The 14,978-nt window shown below is 42.1% G+C and overlaps 1 protein-coding gene across 1 annotated transcript in view; it reads left to right on the top strand.

Annotated features, from left to right (window-relative positions):
• The window catches only part of OBSCN (obscurin, cytoskeletal calmodulin and titin-interacting RhoGEF), a gene marked incomplete at both ends in the record, with an annotated part of 192,075 nt that overhangs the window by 105,943 nt on the left and 71,154 nt on the right, over positions 1–14,978 (top strand). The window contains 9 exons of the mRNA XM_080340366.1: positions 222–488; positions 1,090–1,356; positions 2,503–2,769; positions 3,468–3,740; positions 7,182–7,448; positions 9,644–9,916; positions 11,088–11,360; positions 12,892–13,179; positions 14,379–14,651. Of these exons, the coding sequence (XP_080196492.1) occupies positions 222–488; positions 1,090–1,356; positions 2,503–2,769; positions 3,468–3,740; positions 7,182–7,448; positions 9,644–9,916; positions 11,088–11,360; positions 12,892–13,179; positions 14,379–14,651 (2,448 nt within the window). The remainder of the gene's footprint in view (positions 1–221; positions 489–1,089; positions 1,357–2,502; positions 2,770–3,467; positions 3,741–7,181; positions 7,449–9,643; positions 9,917–11,087; positions 11,361–12,891; positions 13,180–14,378; positions 14,652–14,978) is intronic.

Genomic DNA, 14,978 nt, shown 5'->3' with positions numbered 1-14,978 from the left:
CCATGTTTTTAGACCATATTTACTCAAAAAAATCTGAAAACTGTGAAAAACACTTCCATTAATTAATCTAGAATTATTTTGGAAGATAGGGCATGTCAATACCTTATCTTGTTTGTTCCTCTTTGATCTGGTTCACAGTGTAGCTATAGGCACCCAGTTCTGATCTGGGGGCAATGCTGGATTAGGTGGTTGAAGCGGTCTTGGTTCCTTCTTCCCCACAGTTGCTCCGGTCAGCTTCGTAAAGGCACTCCAGAACTTGGAGTTACAGGAGGGTGGCACGGCTCACTTGTCCTGTGAGATGTCCAGGCCTGATGTCCCAGTGGAGTGGAAGAAAGGCACCTCCGTGATCCGCTCTAACCAGAAGTTCAGCATCAAGCAGGAGGGGAAGGTCCACACACTGGTCATTCAGGATTTGAACCATGAGGACTCCGGGGAGTATAGCTGCCACAGCGCTGATGGGAAGACCACTGCCAAACTCGAGGTTAAAGGTATGATTTCCTCTTTGCTCAGCAGAGGTGAGAGGTGGACATGCCAATTTTTGGAGCTCTCCAGTGCAAGACGGAGGTTGAGGTAGTGGAGCAAGTGAAGCAGAGGCCACCAAGGTTGTAAGGGCGCTGGAGCACATGGAGAGAGGAAAGAGGCTCAAGTTACGTCAGGGGAGGCTTGTATCGTATATTAGGAAGAATTTCTTCCCCAAAGGGCTGTGGGGCATTGGAACAGGCTGCCCAGGGCAGTGGTGGAGTCACCATCCCTGGAGGGTTGGACAAATGCAGAGATGAGGTTCTCAGGGACACGGGTTAGTGCAAGGTTAGGTTATGGTTGGACTCAATGATCCTGAGGGTCTCTCACAACCAAAATGATTCTATGTTTCTATGATTCTAACTGATTTTTGTCTTGCGGATTAATTCCTCTGTCTGACTTAGACTTAGGCATTCCTGCCCTGGCAGAACTCCTTAGGCAAACACAACCAGAATCATGCATGGACTTCATGAATGGGATTCAGTACCTTAAAAATAAAATATTTCTCCATTTTTTTTTTTTGATTCACTCATTTTTTTTTTCCCCTCTTTGCACCATTCCCCTTTCAAGCCCTGCCCGTGCTTTTCAAACACTGGCTGAAAAATGAGGAGGTGGAGGAAGGACGCACGGCCGTGCTGCACTGCGAGCTGACCAAACCCAATGTGCCGGTGGAGTGGAGGAAAGGAGACACGGTGCTGCAGCCAAGTGACAAGTATGAGATGCGGCAAGAGGGGACACGTGTAGAGCTCTTCATCTATGATGCTGATGCTCAGGATGTTGGCGATTACACGTGCGACTCGGGGGATCAGCAAACCACTGCATCGTTGCAAGTGAAAGGTAGGAGAAGCTTTGCTTGAAGGCAGAGAATTTATGTTGTCCTCTATAGGGGTGTCCTCCAGATGGGTGACATGGAAGTTTTATCACTGAATTATCATTAACACTCCATATATGTGAATTACAAGTGTGGGAAAGCGTTTGATCCACAATCTGTTCTTCAAATATTTATTTGCCTTTTAAACCAAATATTTGCCTTTTAAACCAAATTTTATTACTGCAGCTGTGAGAGCTGGGAGCAAAACTGCAGCTGCTGCTAATGAAGGGTGTGCACAAGAGCAGTTAGAAAACTTGCCTGCTACCTGAGAATGGGAGACTGGAGTATTTCACCATACCTAGAACAGGTCCATTTTATATTGAGCCATTATACCTATTTGTGCTCAAGCTGCCCAAGAACTGTGGCTCTTCGCCTTTTTCTAATTGCTATGGTTTAGGATTTTAGGGTTTTATTCATTTTATACTGAGTGCTGTGTCTTTGGACTTAAGCAACAAGATAGTGCTTTTAGATCTTGAGTTTAGCCCACAAAACCAGTGCTCAGCTCAGTGTGATTTCAGTGAATGTCCAAATTATGTGATTGATCCTGTTGCACCTCTCACTGCTTACACTGAAAATTGTGTGTGTGCCCATGTGAAGCCCCTTAGAGGTCCTGTGACCTGTGTCAGTCCTTTATGGAGCATCAGTGGACAACCTCATGGTAGCAGCAGCTGATCACCATGAGTGGCAATGGCACAACTAAAACTCCTGCCCTGAGCTTGCCAACAGAATAATAGAATAGGTTGGGTTGGAAGGGAACTTCAAAGCTCCCCCAGTGCCATGAGCAGGGACATCTTCACCAGCTCAGGCTGCTCAGAGCCCCATCCAGCCTGGCCTGGGATCTCTCAAGGGATGGGGCATCCAACACCTCCCTGGGCAACCTGGGCCAGTGTTTTATGACCCTCAGCATAATAAATTTCTTCCTCATGTCTAGCTTGTATCTTCCCTCCCTTCCTTTGAAACTATCACGTCCAGTCTTTCATCCACCAGTATTCCAAACATTTCCAGCAAGCAAGTTATGGTTCACAAAGTAAGGAACTGCCAAGCCAGAGAATTTTCAGGCAAGTTTCTCACCTCTGATCACTGTCACTGATGCAGTTGCTTCTCCACCACAGTGCTGCCTGTGCTGTTTAACAAGGAGCTGAAAAACATAGAGTCTGAAGAAGGGGGAACTGCTGTCTTGCACTGTGAGATCTCCAAGCCAGATGCCCCTGTTGAGTGGAGGAAAGGAGGGGTGGTCATCCAGCCCAGTGCCAAGTACGAGATGAAGCAGAAAGGCAGTGTTGCTGAGCTGATCATCCATGGTGTAGAGCCTGATGACTGTGGGGATTATACCTGTAGCACTGGATACGAGATCACCACAGGTTCTGTGTATGTGCAAGGTAAGGTCAGATGTGCTGGAAATGCTCTGGTTTTGCTGCCCGGATTTCTTATCCCAAAATCTTCAACAGTAACTGGCCAAACTTATCACAGATGCAAACAGTTAAAAGTCCATTCATTTATTTCATGATTTCAGTGAAGATATAAACACATCCGGGCTGAGGATGGACCATTTTTTATAAGTAAATGTAGTTCAATGTACTAACCATAATGTGTACCACAGCAGACAACGGTACTACTGAAAAACTATTTGCTTGGAGCAGCGGTCTTAAAAATACTGTATTTGTTGTTATTACTGATTAGTGCTTCTATCATTGTTGATATACTTATCACTCTTTTAAAGCACTGTAAGTAAACACTTAAATCTTAAGCTAACTCTCTGCCTCCCACCTCATACCATGTCAATGCTGATGGTTGCAACACACAGGAGAGCCAGTCATGACCTGGTCATGGAGTAGAGTTTCCACCCAAGGAAACAGTGTTTGCAGACACGCACACTGTGTTTGCAAGTAGGTGAATGATGGAAGGTGGTGTCTTAATCCTTTAAAGAACATTTTATCTCTTTTTACCTGGAACAGCATGGCAAGTTTAACTCTTCTGGACATCTTGCAGTGTTGCTTGGCCTAGTTCTGCAGGAAGCGACATGTCTGTGTTCATGCTTTTGTTTTCCTTTGGCACCTTCTCTCGCTCTGTTATACAGAAGAAGCAGCAGTCATAGTTTCTGGTTTAAAGGACACAGACGTCTTTGTGGGTGAGTCGGCCACGTTCACCTGCGAGCTCTCGCACCCCGGCGTGAAGAACGTGCAGTGGTGGCTCGATGGATCTCCCCTTCACAACAACTTTGTGACCGAAATCTCTGAGCAGGACGGGATGGTCCACACTTTAACCCTAAATGACGTGGCGTGCCATGACTCCGGCACTGTCACCTTCAGAGCTGGGTCCCTTATATCTTCAGCTAAATTATTAGTCAAAGGTATTTCATTTTTAGAAAGAAACACATGGCCACCTCTGGACTTACTCAGTGCACTAGTGCTTCTGCCTTCCAGGCTACCCTTACTAAATCCCTCCACAGTTCTTCTGCAACCCTGCACTTCTGCAAGTCACCCATACTCATGCCAGAAGCCTTATAGGTACAACCACATTGATTTTTTCAGTGGTTGTTTAAGGTGAGGAAGGGTTGCAGGGTCAGGGCTGCTGTTTTCATCTGACATCTAAGTGGAGCTGAACATAAACCACCCTGCTAGCACCTGATGTTTTCTGTCCCCTCTAAGAGTTTTTACAATGCTACAAAATATGATGGAGCTGGAAATTCAGAGTTACCACTGTGCTGCAAGGCTGCTGGCGCTGAGCTCAGTTTGGTCCCAGGACAAGACTTGGGGCTGTTATATTGATGGCTCCAGAGCTTGTCCCGGAAACCAAAGAGTATATGACATTGCAGTAAAACACAGTGGCAAAATAATCCTCATTCTTGGACTGCTAGAATATGGTTATCACTGCACTAGCAACACTTTCTGGTCTGTTGAATAAATGTTTTTCTTATTTGGTAAGGGTAGCCACAAGCTGCAAATAACACTGAGCTCCAGACTTGATAAAGCAAGCTCCTTCACATCCAGTCCTTTCATAGCCATTGGGAAGAGTTGTTATTTTCCAGACAAAAGTAACACTTATTCTTTACCTGGAAAAAGGATTTGTATATATGGAGATATAAAGGTTTAAGAGCACTTTATTAAAATGTACCTCCATGCTATAACTGTCTGTCATAACTGCAATGATCCACAACATGGAATTGTAGTCAGTGGTTGATGTGTCCCTTGTACATTGAGAAAATTTAACTCTCTGCAAAGATAAAATGCCAGATCACTTCTTCTTAATATCAGAATGATATGGCAAACACATGGTGTGTGAAAAACACAAATCCCACGTCCATTTGTATTGATTTTGAGTTTCACATTTTCAGAGACAGAAGCTGGTTCTGAGATCTCTAGGTGAAGAAATCCAGTGACCCTAAAGCATAAATTAAAAATAAATGCATCATTAGGTATTCTGCTCAGTCAAATAAAGGGCTCCTGAGAAGTTTTCATTTCACAGAATCATTGATGTTGGAAGGGACCTCTGGAAATCATATGGTCCAACCCCACATCTCATGCTAGTACACACATGTATGTGGATATTTTGTGCTTTTATTAAAGCAAGAATTCTTTAATGTGAACCTGAATCACAGTGGAGTATGACTATAGTAGGTTTAGGATGAGAAAGATATTTAAAAATTCTCCAGCTACACTGTGCTCGATAACACTTGACTTAATAGGAAAGTAAAACATAAGTAAAATTCTAACTGTGCTTGTATTAACAGCCAATTTCATGTATTTTATTTTGTCCAGGAATCTAAAAATAGATCTATCTTCAAACTACATGCATTTCAGTCTACCTAGCTATCCACGGCTTGTTCTTCACCAAGGAACAAGTTGACTTTTTATCTGTTCCACATGCCCCATTCTCCTGGTGTAAGGCACTACTGTAACTGGGTATATTCTGTAATAAGTGAGATGTCACGACAGCTTTTCATGTTGGGCCTTCACAATATTGTTACCATACAACTGTATTCATTTGGTGGCCCAGCAAGATGGCATATTCACATATGGGCAGAGGGGAAACGGAACATGTTGAAGGAGCTGCTGTCTTCTTCTGACCACCTTGGACAGGGTGAGAATTACAGGTCCCAATGTACATGTTGGCTCCTAGATGCCAGGGGGATTTCTGCCATGGTGCATGGTTGAATTGGGCCGCCAAGATCCTAGGCTAGTGGTGACAAAGAGCAATGGGGCAGTGGAACAAGGACACTTTCCTTCTCCAAGACCACAGGCGACATTTGCTGTGAGGAGCACACGTCCTCATCTTATGAAAGGGGATATCAGTTGCTCCCCAACTGCAGAGGTATCTTCTTCATTCTTCAGTCCTGATGTAACCAAGACATCTCCATGATGTGCCATAAATGCCTCCTCTCCACAAACACACATGTAGACACACAGAGTGGTAGAGGGAGCCTTAGAGATCAAGCCTTGCAACAGCTTTCTAAAAGACATTTGCAAAACTATCGTTGCTTCCCAAGGTCTGCCAGTAGCATCCCAAATCCTCAACCTGCTGCACCAAGCTTCAAGAGAAGCATTTCAGACAGAGGTCCAGCATAGTTTATTCTATCTGGTTTGTGATCAGAACTATTTCAAATATAAGAACATACATCATCTTTCCCTGACCAGAATCTTTTTATGTCCCATTGTAGACCTATCAATTTTGGGGAGCAGTTGGCATAGCTCTGCTGAGAAGGATGTTGCAGAGACTTCAATTTTCAGACTTCATTGAGAAACTTCTTTTTAGCATATATATTGCAGTTGTATGCAGGTGTTCCAATTTGACATCTCAGGAGGGACTCCTCAGCTGCTTTGGAAACTCACAATATTTTGGGTTTACATAGATCTACTGTGTTCTACAGCTGCCTCCCAAGAAACTGAACTAGTGTTCTAAGAGAGACTGGAAGCTTAAAAGCAGCCTCATGGATCTCACCTTCTTCAGAGGAGCTGCATATCCAGCTGCTCCCAGCATTTTATGGGCTCCCAATCTGAGATTGCAATGGTTCATGGATGAGAGCTCAGGATGTTCACACAGCTGCATCTCCAGATCAGCTGATGTAAAGGAAATCATCGTTTTTCCCCCAAACTTTGCCCCTGGTGCAGTGGAATACATGCTTGATCAAAACAATAAGTGCTTGTCTCCTCTGAAGTGCCCTTTTTTGTTATAGTTTTGCTGGAGCTTTGCTGTCAATGACTCCTGACATGCAGCTGCCACCACCACAGGACAGAGATGATTATTGGCATTTAAGTATTGCATTTCTTTCCAACAAGATGTTGCAGTTTACTCATACAAGGAACCTCCAGTACATTTTGTGGCATTTTCCTATTGCTACGTGAGGCTGAGTGTCACAGGGAACCACTCATGGCAACCCGTCCATTGCACTTCTCCATCTCAGACTTGCACTCTCACCACATTCTTGCATCCAGTGCTGCTTAGTCTAGAGCGTGTCAGCAATGCTGGGAGTAAAAATAAGCCTGGAGAGAATCTCAGCAGCTGTACTGCACAGGAGTTCACATTCAAGACTGTTAAAGCCCAGACCTTAATTGCTGGTGGCCCATTTTCCAGTGTGATAGCTCTATTCTAATGTACCAGTTCTGCTTCAATCCTGCTTGATGCTGACTCAAGCACAGACTAAACCGCTAATCCACAGTGTGCCCAGTCAGCTCCTGCTTGCACTGTCACTCTGCTTGCTTCCCACAGGCTCTGTGCTTGTCAAAAAATCTCTAAATTGTCATTTCCACGAGGATCCACTAATGCATGTCCTTCCTGACGTGTTGGTTAACAGATCCAACCATTGAAGTGGTCAGTCCCATGCAGGATATAACTGTTGATGAAGATGGCACAGCAGAGTTCATATGCCAATATTCTAGGCCAGTACACGCCATATGGAAGAAAAATGATCAGGAAATACATTCTGATGGGCAGCGAGTGATTATCGATCAGGACTGGAATGTAAGCATGCTAAAAATTAAACCTACGGTACCAGAAGACACTGGCATCTATTCTTGTGAAGCTGAAGGCATTAAAGTGATGGCTACACTTGATGTTCAAGGTGAGGTCTTCCAGCCCAAGAGGAAGACTATCATGGGTTCCAAACAAAAGAGGTGGAAAAGTGATGGCAGCACCTCACAATAAATGACTCATTAGATACCTGCTCTTTGGTGCTCACTCCAGAACTGATAACAATGATAAAAGTAGTTGGGAGTAGATGGGAACTGAATGTGAAACTGGAGCATTTCACTGGAGCTTAGTTCTTATTAACGCTCACTTATTAAATGTTGTCACACGTCGTTCCTCTTCTGCAATGAACGGCAACATCAGTGCACTGGGATGTGTCCTGTCGAATTATTGTAAAATCACAGAAGTAACATTGATCCAAATGAATAATAAGATTTTTTTTGCTGTTACAGAATGCTTTTTACACACAGTGTGCCTTAAAACAACTAATGGATAGTGTGGAATTTCATTTTCTTTTCAGCCAAGCCACAGTAGCTTGGTATTTGACTTATTTCAAATACTGATCACTCAGGAAGTACCTTCTCACTTGGCATCAGCATTTGTGAGGGCCCTGAGAAACAGTAAATAAAAACATTAAGTTTAGGATTTTATTTTGATGTTTCTCATTTTTTTCCTGCTGTGTATGGAATTATTGTTTTCGGCCACCAGGCAAATTAGTGCGATCAGCAAGAGCAATGTTTCTGATTTGATTTCTGAACATTTTTGTTTTCTTGGGTCATTATGCTTCCTTGCTTAATGAGAGTTGTGATTACAGTAGAGCAGGGTATTAATTATTATAGCATTTTCCACATTGATAGGCACTATCCATTTTAGGGATTTAAAAATATGTTCATGAACATTATCTAAAAGCATCCCAGAGGAAGTAGGATTTGCAATTGTTTGCTTTCCATTGTTAACGAAAACAGTGCTCCAAAAGTACACAAATAAACAGCTTTGATTTGTTCTAACAAAAGTATACATTCTCCAATAATTTACAAACCCCTCATTGTTCTCTATTAATATTATAAAAGACAGAAATTTTGTAGTAACTCATGCAAGTAACTCATGCACTTTTATAATTTTTTTCTATTACATAAATTGTTCAGGGTTTTTTGTTTGTTTGTTTTCTTAGAGCAGTTTCATATAATGGTCATAGAGATCTAAACAGGAATTTCTCAGAATGCTGGTTTATATTATAGGGCGTGCTGACCATTGTGTGGTACTTGTGTAAACTGTATTTACTCAGCCATGTATTCCCACTCTTGTGCATGTAATTTGTCCATATAGCTGGTCTAACACGAATTGTATTCACATGCACCAGCCCACATCGAATTTTGCATCAGGCTGATTGCTGATGTACAAATGCCAACTGCTGCACGACTCTGTGAGCAGACGGAGCGTGTACATATGTGCATGTTTCTGACCACATAGTTCACCTTGCACGCATGAGAAAATAAATCTAATACATTACCACGGAGATTTTGTAATACTTCAGAAATTTACTATTCAAAATACTGTTAATACTGATTTTAACGTTTCGTGTGTTTCCTAGAGGCAGACTTGTTAATTCAGATGACAGTTGCTATAGCTTTGCCAACTATAATATTCTCTTGTATTTTCTTTGCATGAAAGGTAGTAAGATTTGATCATGAGCTATCAGTGGATTCACATCTCCCCAGTTATGATGATAATTGTACTGCCTGAGAGATCTGTGAGAAATGATTCCTTCTGCGGGACAGAAGAAATTTGATTACACTTTATCTTCCTGAGCTTTCCCTTCCTATTGACTATTGTCCTGCTTCATATAAACACCAACATTTTTTTCTTTATTTGTAAAAACAGAAGTCGGGTTTCTGGAGGAATTCTAGATGGAATGCTATAGGTTGTAGAGGTTTATCATTATTTTTAAACTATCTCATTATGTAAAATGTTTTTTAAATATATTACTGTGCTAGAGAATGGTTGAAATCAACAGCTAAACCTTCAAGGCCAGGCTGGATGGGGCTCTGAACAACCTGAGCTGGTGAAGATGTCCCTGCTCATGGCAGGGATGGCACTGGATGAGCTTTGAAGGTCCCTCCCAACCCAAACTAGTCTATAATTCGTTGATTCTACAAGCACAGTTTATGACATCCACATCCTTTCCATCAGCTTTCCAGCAGTGGGAGCCATTCAGTGCTTCCAAGGCTTGTTAACATTCAGATATGCACAGCAAAACAATTAATACTGTTCATTGTCCTTCTTTGCCAGCCAAGAACAGCATTGTCCAGGGCTTGGAGAATGTGGAAGCCGTGGAAGGAGGAGAAGCCCTGTTTGAATGCTACCTTTCCAAGCCCGAGTGCTACAATTACAACTGGCTGATTGACGATGAGCCTGCCAAAACTACAGAGAACACTGAGATGGTTTACTTTGAAAATGGACGCAGGCATCTGCTGCTGCTGAAGAACCTCACTCTCCGGGACAGCTGCAGGGTGACTTTTATGTGCAGTGACGCGGTGACCTCAGCCTTCCTGACAGTGAAAGGTAACTGAAACACTCACGCCATGCATGGGAAGTTTTACATTTCTTGTTGGAAAGGGCGAAGGAACCAGGAAAATAAGATGACGAGCAGAGAGGAAAAGCTGCATTTGTTGCTTCTTACCTGAATCTTCAACACAATAGACAGATGATGTTATACAATGGGGGTCATGAATATGGTAAATAAATCGATGCACTGTAGTACATAGGACACAGATGCAGGGGGGTAGGTGGGGGGTGGAGGGGTCCCTGCATTGTGTCCTATGTTTTTTGTTAGTTTCTGTAGTTGAAGTTTACAACGGCGGTTTTTCAGGCCGTAGTTCTTGGAGAAAAGCCAAGCAGAAACTGCTATGACTTATTTCGTGCTTTTTTGGGGGTTCGGTTTCGTTTGGGGTGAATTGGGGGTGGCATCTAATCCCTCTCCGTCTTATGGGGTTGTTGGGTTAGTGGTAGCGTCTGTTACTGGTTGCGGGTGGTTGTTGAGCTTGGGTGTGTCATTCATGTCACTTATTTTGTTTATGGTTTACTTAGGGGGTATGTTAGTGGTGTTTGTGTACTCAGTGTCTTTGGCGGCAGAACCATATCCTGAGGCTTGGGGGGATTGACGTGTTATGGGCTATGGTTTAGGGTTTGTTATAGTGTTAGTTGTGGGGGTGGTTGTTGGGGGTTTTGTCTTTTTCCATATGCCATGACATAGATACAAGAAGCACCATTTGGCAAGGAGTTAGCAGCAAATGACCGTCTTACAGCTGGCATTATTCTGATGAGTTGGGTTGTGTTTATAGGTCCTCCAAGGCTTTAGAGATGCGAATTATATAAGCAACAATATTATCTCTGCATCCTTGTAGTTTGTTCTGTTAATGGAGACCCCTGTGGTGGTCAGAACCCCATTCAGAGTGTAAGAACATCCATCCTCAGTCAGGGCACAGTATCTCCGTTGTGGCTTTCTGCTTCTTTGCAAAGAAAGACATTACTAAGTTGATTTTTGCTCCTGAAAGTTTTGGAAAGTTTCAGTCCTCAATGATACTTTCTGTTCTGGTGATATACATAACCTCTCTTTTAATTATCTCCTTGGTCTTGATCTCACTGTCCAGAGATTCAGCATAAATATTTACAAATTCTCTTGCTTGTATTTGTTTCTGTAACTGAGGTCGTGATTTCCCAATTTTATCTACAGGATGGCGTCTACAGATCTTGCAGCCTCTCACAGATGTGGAAGTCTCTCCGGGGGAGAAAGTCACATTTAGCTGTGTTCTAAGTGAAGCTGTGCCAGTTACTGAAGTTGCCTGGTATAGTAATGACACAGAGATCCAGTCGGATGAGGACTGGGAGGTACAAGCAGATGGAAACACATACAAACTTATTCTGAAAAAAGCCCAACCACATCATTCTGGGGAGGTGACATTTGCTTCCAGGGAAGCAATTTCATCAGCCAAGCTATCTGTGATAGGTGAGTGTCTGTCGTTCTAGCCCCATTGGCACTTAAAAGACTTTGGTGTTGAGTTACATCATCAAATTTTACGATATTTGTACTGATTCTTTTCTCTTTGTTTTGCACAAACTAGTGTTCTTAGCCTGAGAAGATGCTACTGGGCAGCCTCTTCTTTGACCAGAAATAGTCCACCTTATCACAAGAAATTTATACAGGATAGCTATGGTAGAGATGTTCACCAGATTTCTTTAGCTGCAGTTTTTTGTAAAAGGCAACATAAAGTCTAGTGGAAATCAATTTACTCAGTGTTCAACATCACCCAGAGCAAACATGGATATGGGAGGGAGCTGAACTAGAGTGTACATGGAAAAATTATCCGAAGCATCAGAACCCTTTGAAATCTGCTAATCTACTCAAGTGCAGAACAATGAGTAATGAGTTACATATTAAAATCTTCACGTGGATGAGATCCATGAAACACCTTGTACTTCAGAAATACAGCACAGTGATGGTTATGACATAATTGTGATTTAGATGTGCACTGTAGTGGAGATGTTCAGGAACCACTGCCTGACCATCCATTCTTTGAATTATTACGGATAGTCTGTCTGTCTAACAATTTCCGAGACTTGAGAGGTCTCTGATATATTCAAGCCACTTCCACAAAAAAAAAACCAAACACAATCTTGTTGGGCAGATTTAAAACAGAATTCTTATTTGGGGCACCTACATTTTAGGAACTGTAAAATACTATCCTAATGATCTCCTCCTATTGACAGATTTTCTGTATGAATTAGTATTTGAAAACAGAGAAAAGAGAATTCCATGTTGTTTGCAGTATCCAGAATTAAAGAACTGGCTGTTGACATTATTTGCCTGTAATTTGTTGGATTGGTACACCATGGCAGGTCATCTACTCAGTAAATTCCTTGAACTTGAAGACTTAAAATAATTATTTCTATCTTCTAAGCCAAACAGCAAACTGTAAATTAAGTGAGGAACATTTTCCAGTGTACTGAGTATGATCATCAGTAGGACACCAGACCATTCCCATTATGTATTTACTTATTTATTACTGCCTGATGTTATGACATATATATCAATTACACAGAAACCAAGTGATTATCTATTAAATTACTAGAGTTAATCTGTAGTCCAACAATAACTTGATTTCCATTAAGGCCAGACCTGAAATGATCAAGACCTGGACGTTCTTGAAGTTTTCAGCTAACTTCCTTCATAATATAGACAGCATAGGGTCATTTTTACTTTGAGCTGGGTGGGACAAAGCAGCAGGTAAAAATCACAACAATATGTGAGATTACAGTTAGAAAGTGAACGTTTGTCATTAGCAGCATAGATCAGGACAACCAAAGGAAAACTCAGTGGTGCACAGGTATGTCTCATGGGCATGTCCCCACTCAACTTTACGATCAAATACTGAACCTGTTGTGCTTCCTTCTCATTGCTTGTAGAAGGCTCTTGGTTGTTTTACTATAAAGCATTATTGCTCATGTCACACATCATGGGACCTCTGTTGTGCCTTCAGCCCACCCTGATCCACCTGAAGAACCTGAAGTTTTGCGTAAGAACAGCCACTCTGTAACTCTGTCTTGGTACAAGCCGTCGGGCGACGGTGGTTGTGACATCCTAGGCTACAACGTGGAGAAGAAAATCCCAGGTGTCGGCTGGCAGCCATGCAGCAAGGACATTATTCGAAACACAGAGTTCATGGTGGACGATCTCACCCCAGGTGAACCTTACAGATTCCGCGTCTCGGCCATAAACAAAGTTGGGGCCAGCGAGCCGGTGCACTTCCCTCAGATGGTGCGGCTAGGTGAGAATGGAGAGATGCCACCATGGACAACTACAAGCTGCTGTAGACCTTGTGTTTCGCATGGCATGTCTGCTTCACACATTCCAGGCATCTCCTGGAAGAGCTCCCTCAGAAACTTTTCTCCGTGCTTTGCTGCCACAACAATAGAGGAGAAAGAGCTTGGAAAAGTTGTTCTGGGCTGCTGTGAACAAAACCAGCTGCGTTGTTAGTACTCAATACTTATTTTCTCCAAACTGCATCAAGCATGTGTTGTCTGGTCACCATGAGTTTCTTTATCTGGTGGAGTTAGGATGGAATGAGTCAAAAAGGAGAATGATGGAATGCATTTGGGTAGCCAAGACCCTAGTACCAATGCAGTGGGTGGGCAGCGTTGTCTTCTTCACCCATCTTTCTCTTTCATTATATTATTTGTGCATCTTTTTCAATAACCCCCACAAAGAAATGCTGGGAGACTCAGTTCCTTTGCTGTCTGTTGATGAAATTTTGGAAACTACAGTTGGATGAAGAGCCATTCCCCCAATCTTTCTTTTCTTGAAACTCTTTCTGTGATAACTGGGTGCCCAACAAATTCCTTGAAGTGAGAATAATAATAACAAAATCTCTGTCATTTAAGGCTCAAACTTGCAATGATGTTTTTCTCAACATAACGAAGAAGATGTAGAGAATTTTTATTTTTAAATTCTTCATGCTTTTTGAGAATTTTTGCTCTTCTTAAACTAGCATAAATATATATATGTATATATATATTTACTTTTAAACTGAGATGAATGCCACTTTCAATAATCTCTCTTTTAAAATTCTTTTTATTGTTTCTTTCTTGTCTCATCTCAGAACTGCTTCACTTCTAAACATTAAGATCTTCTAGAATCTGTAGGACTACTTGAATACTGGTGATGGGTAAATGAAGATCAGCAAATAAACTCAAGAATGTGAAAAATGCAGCCACTTGTGCATGTATATATTTAAATGGAGCTGGTTTCGCTGCTGGAAGAGCTTGTAAAGTTATTTTGATATTATCTTTGGAAGTGCAAACTTTGGATGCTGCCAATAATATTTTTTTCCTTGGCTTTTTTACAACAGCTAAGAAATCTATAAACGAAGGATGGGATTCTTGAACATTTTATAGAATGATCTCAAGTGCCTTAAAGCCAGATCATCATCTGTTCTTTGTGTTAATTCAATTTTTTTTGTAATTACAGAGCCTCCAGTTACAGTCACCCAACCTTTGGTGGGAGGATCAGTCTCAGAAGGGGAGGTGGCTCGCTTGGAGTGCCAATTATCATGTGAGACCGAAGAGAAAGTGAAATGGTTCAAAGGAAAAGAACAAGTACAAGCTGGAGGGAGATACGAGATCCTCTCTGATGGAAAGAAGCAGATACTCATTATTCGTGCATTTAAACCTGAAGATCAGGGCACATACACCTGCATGGTTTCTCCAGAAGTCAAATCTGTTGCCAGCTTGTGCCTTGAAGGTATAGAGAGTGCATTCCTGTGATGTTAAATCAGTTCTGTCTATGGATATCCAGGGGCACCTCCACAGCTTGGATTGGAATTAATTTTCTTTTACAAGCTGTATCTAAAATCCACCAAGATTTGTTACCTTCTTGTTTGGTGCTGCCCAGGATGTTTCTGAACCTCTAACAACTTTGAGCTGCTCAAATAAGATTTTAATGAGTCTAATATTTAAGGTGGGATGCAGTTGCATCTACATGGGTTTCCGGTGCCTTTTGAGATGTCTTAGGGTATCCTCCCTGGCCTTCAGCTACCACTTCAGAAAGTGAGAGCTCTTTTGTATGTTC

This window comes from Nesoenas mayeri (assembly GCF_963082525.1).
Source record: "Nesoenas mayeri genome assembly, chromosome: 2".
Lineage (NCBI taxonomy): Eukaryota > Metazoa > Chordata > Aves > Columbiformes > Columbidae > Nesoenas > Nesoenas mayeri.
The sequence above is the reverse complement of the archived record's forward strand: the minus strand, read 5'-3'. Positions and strand labels throughout refer to the sequence as shown.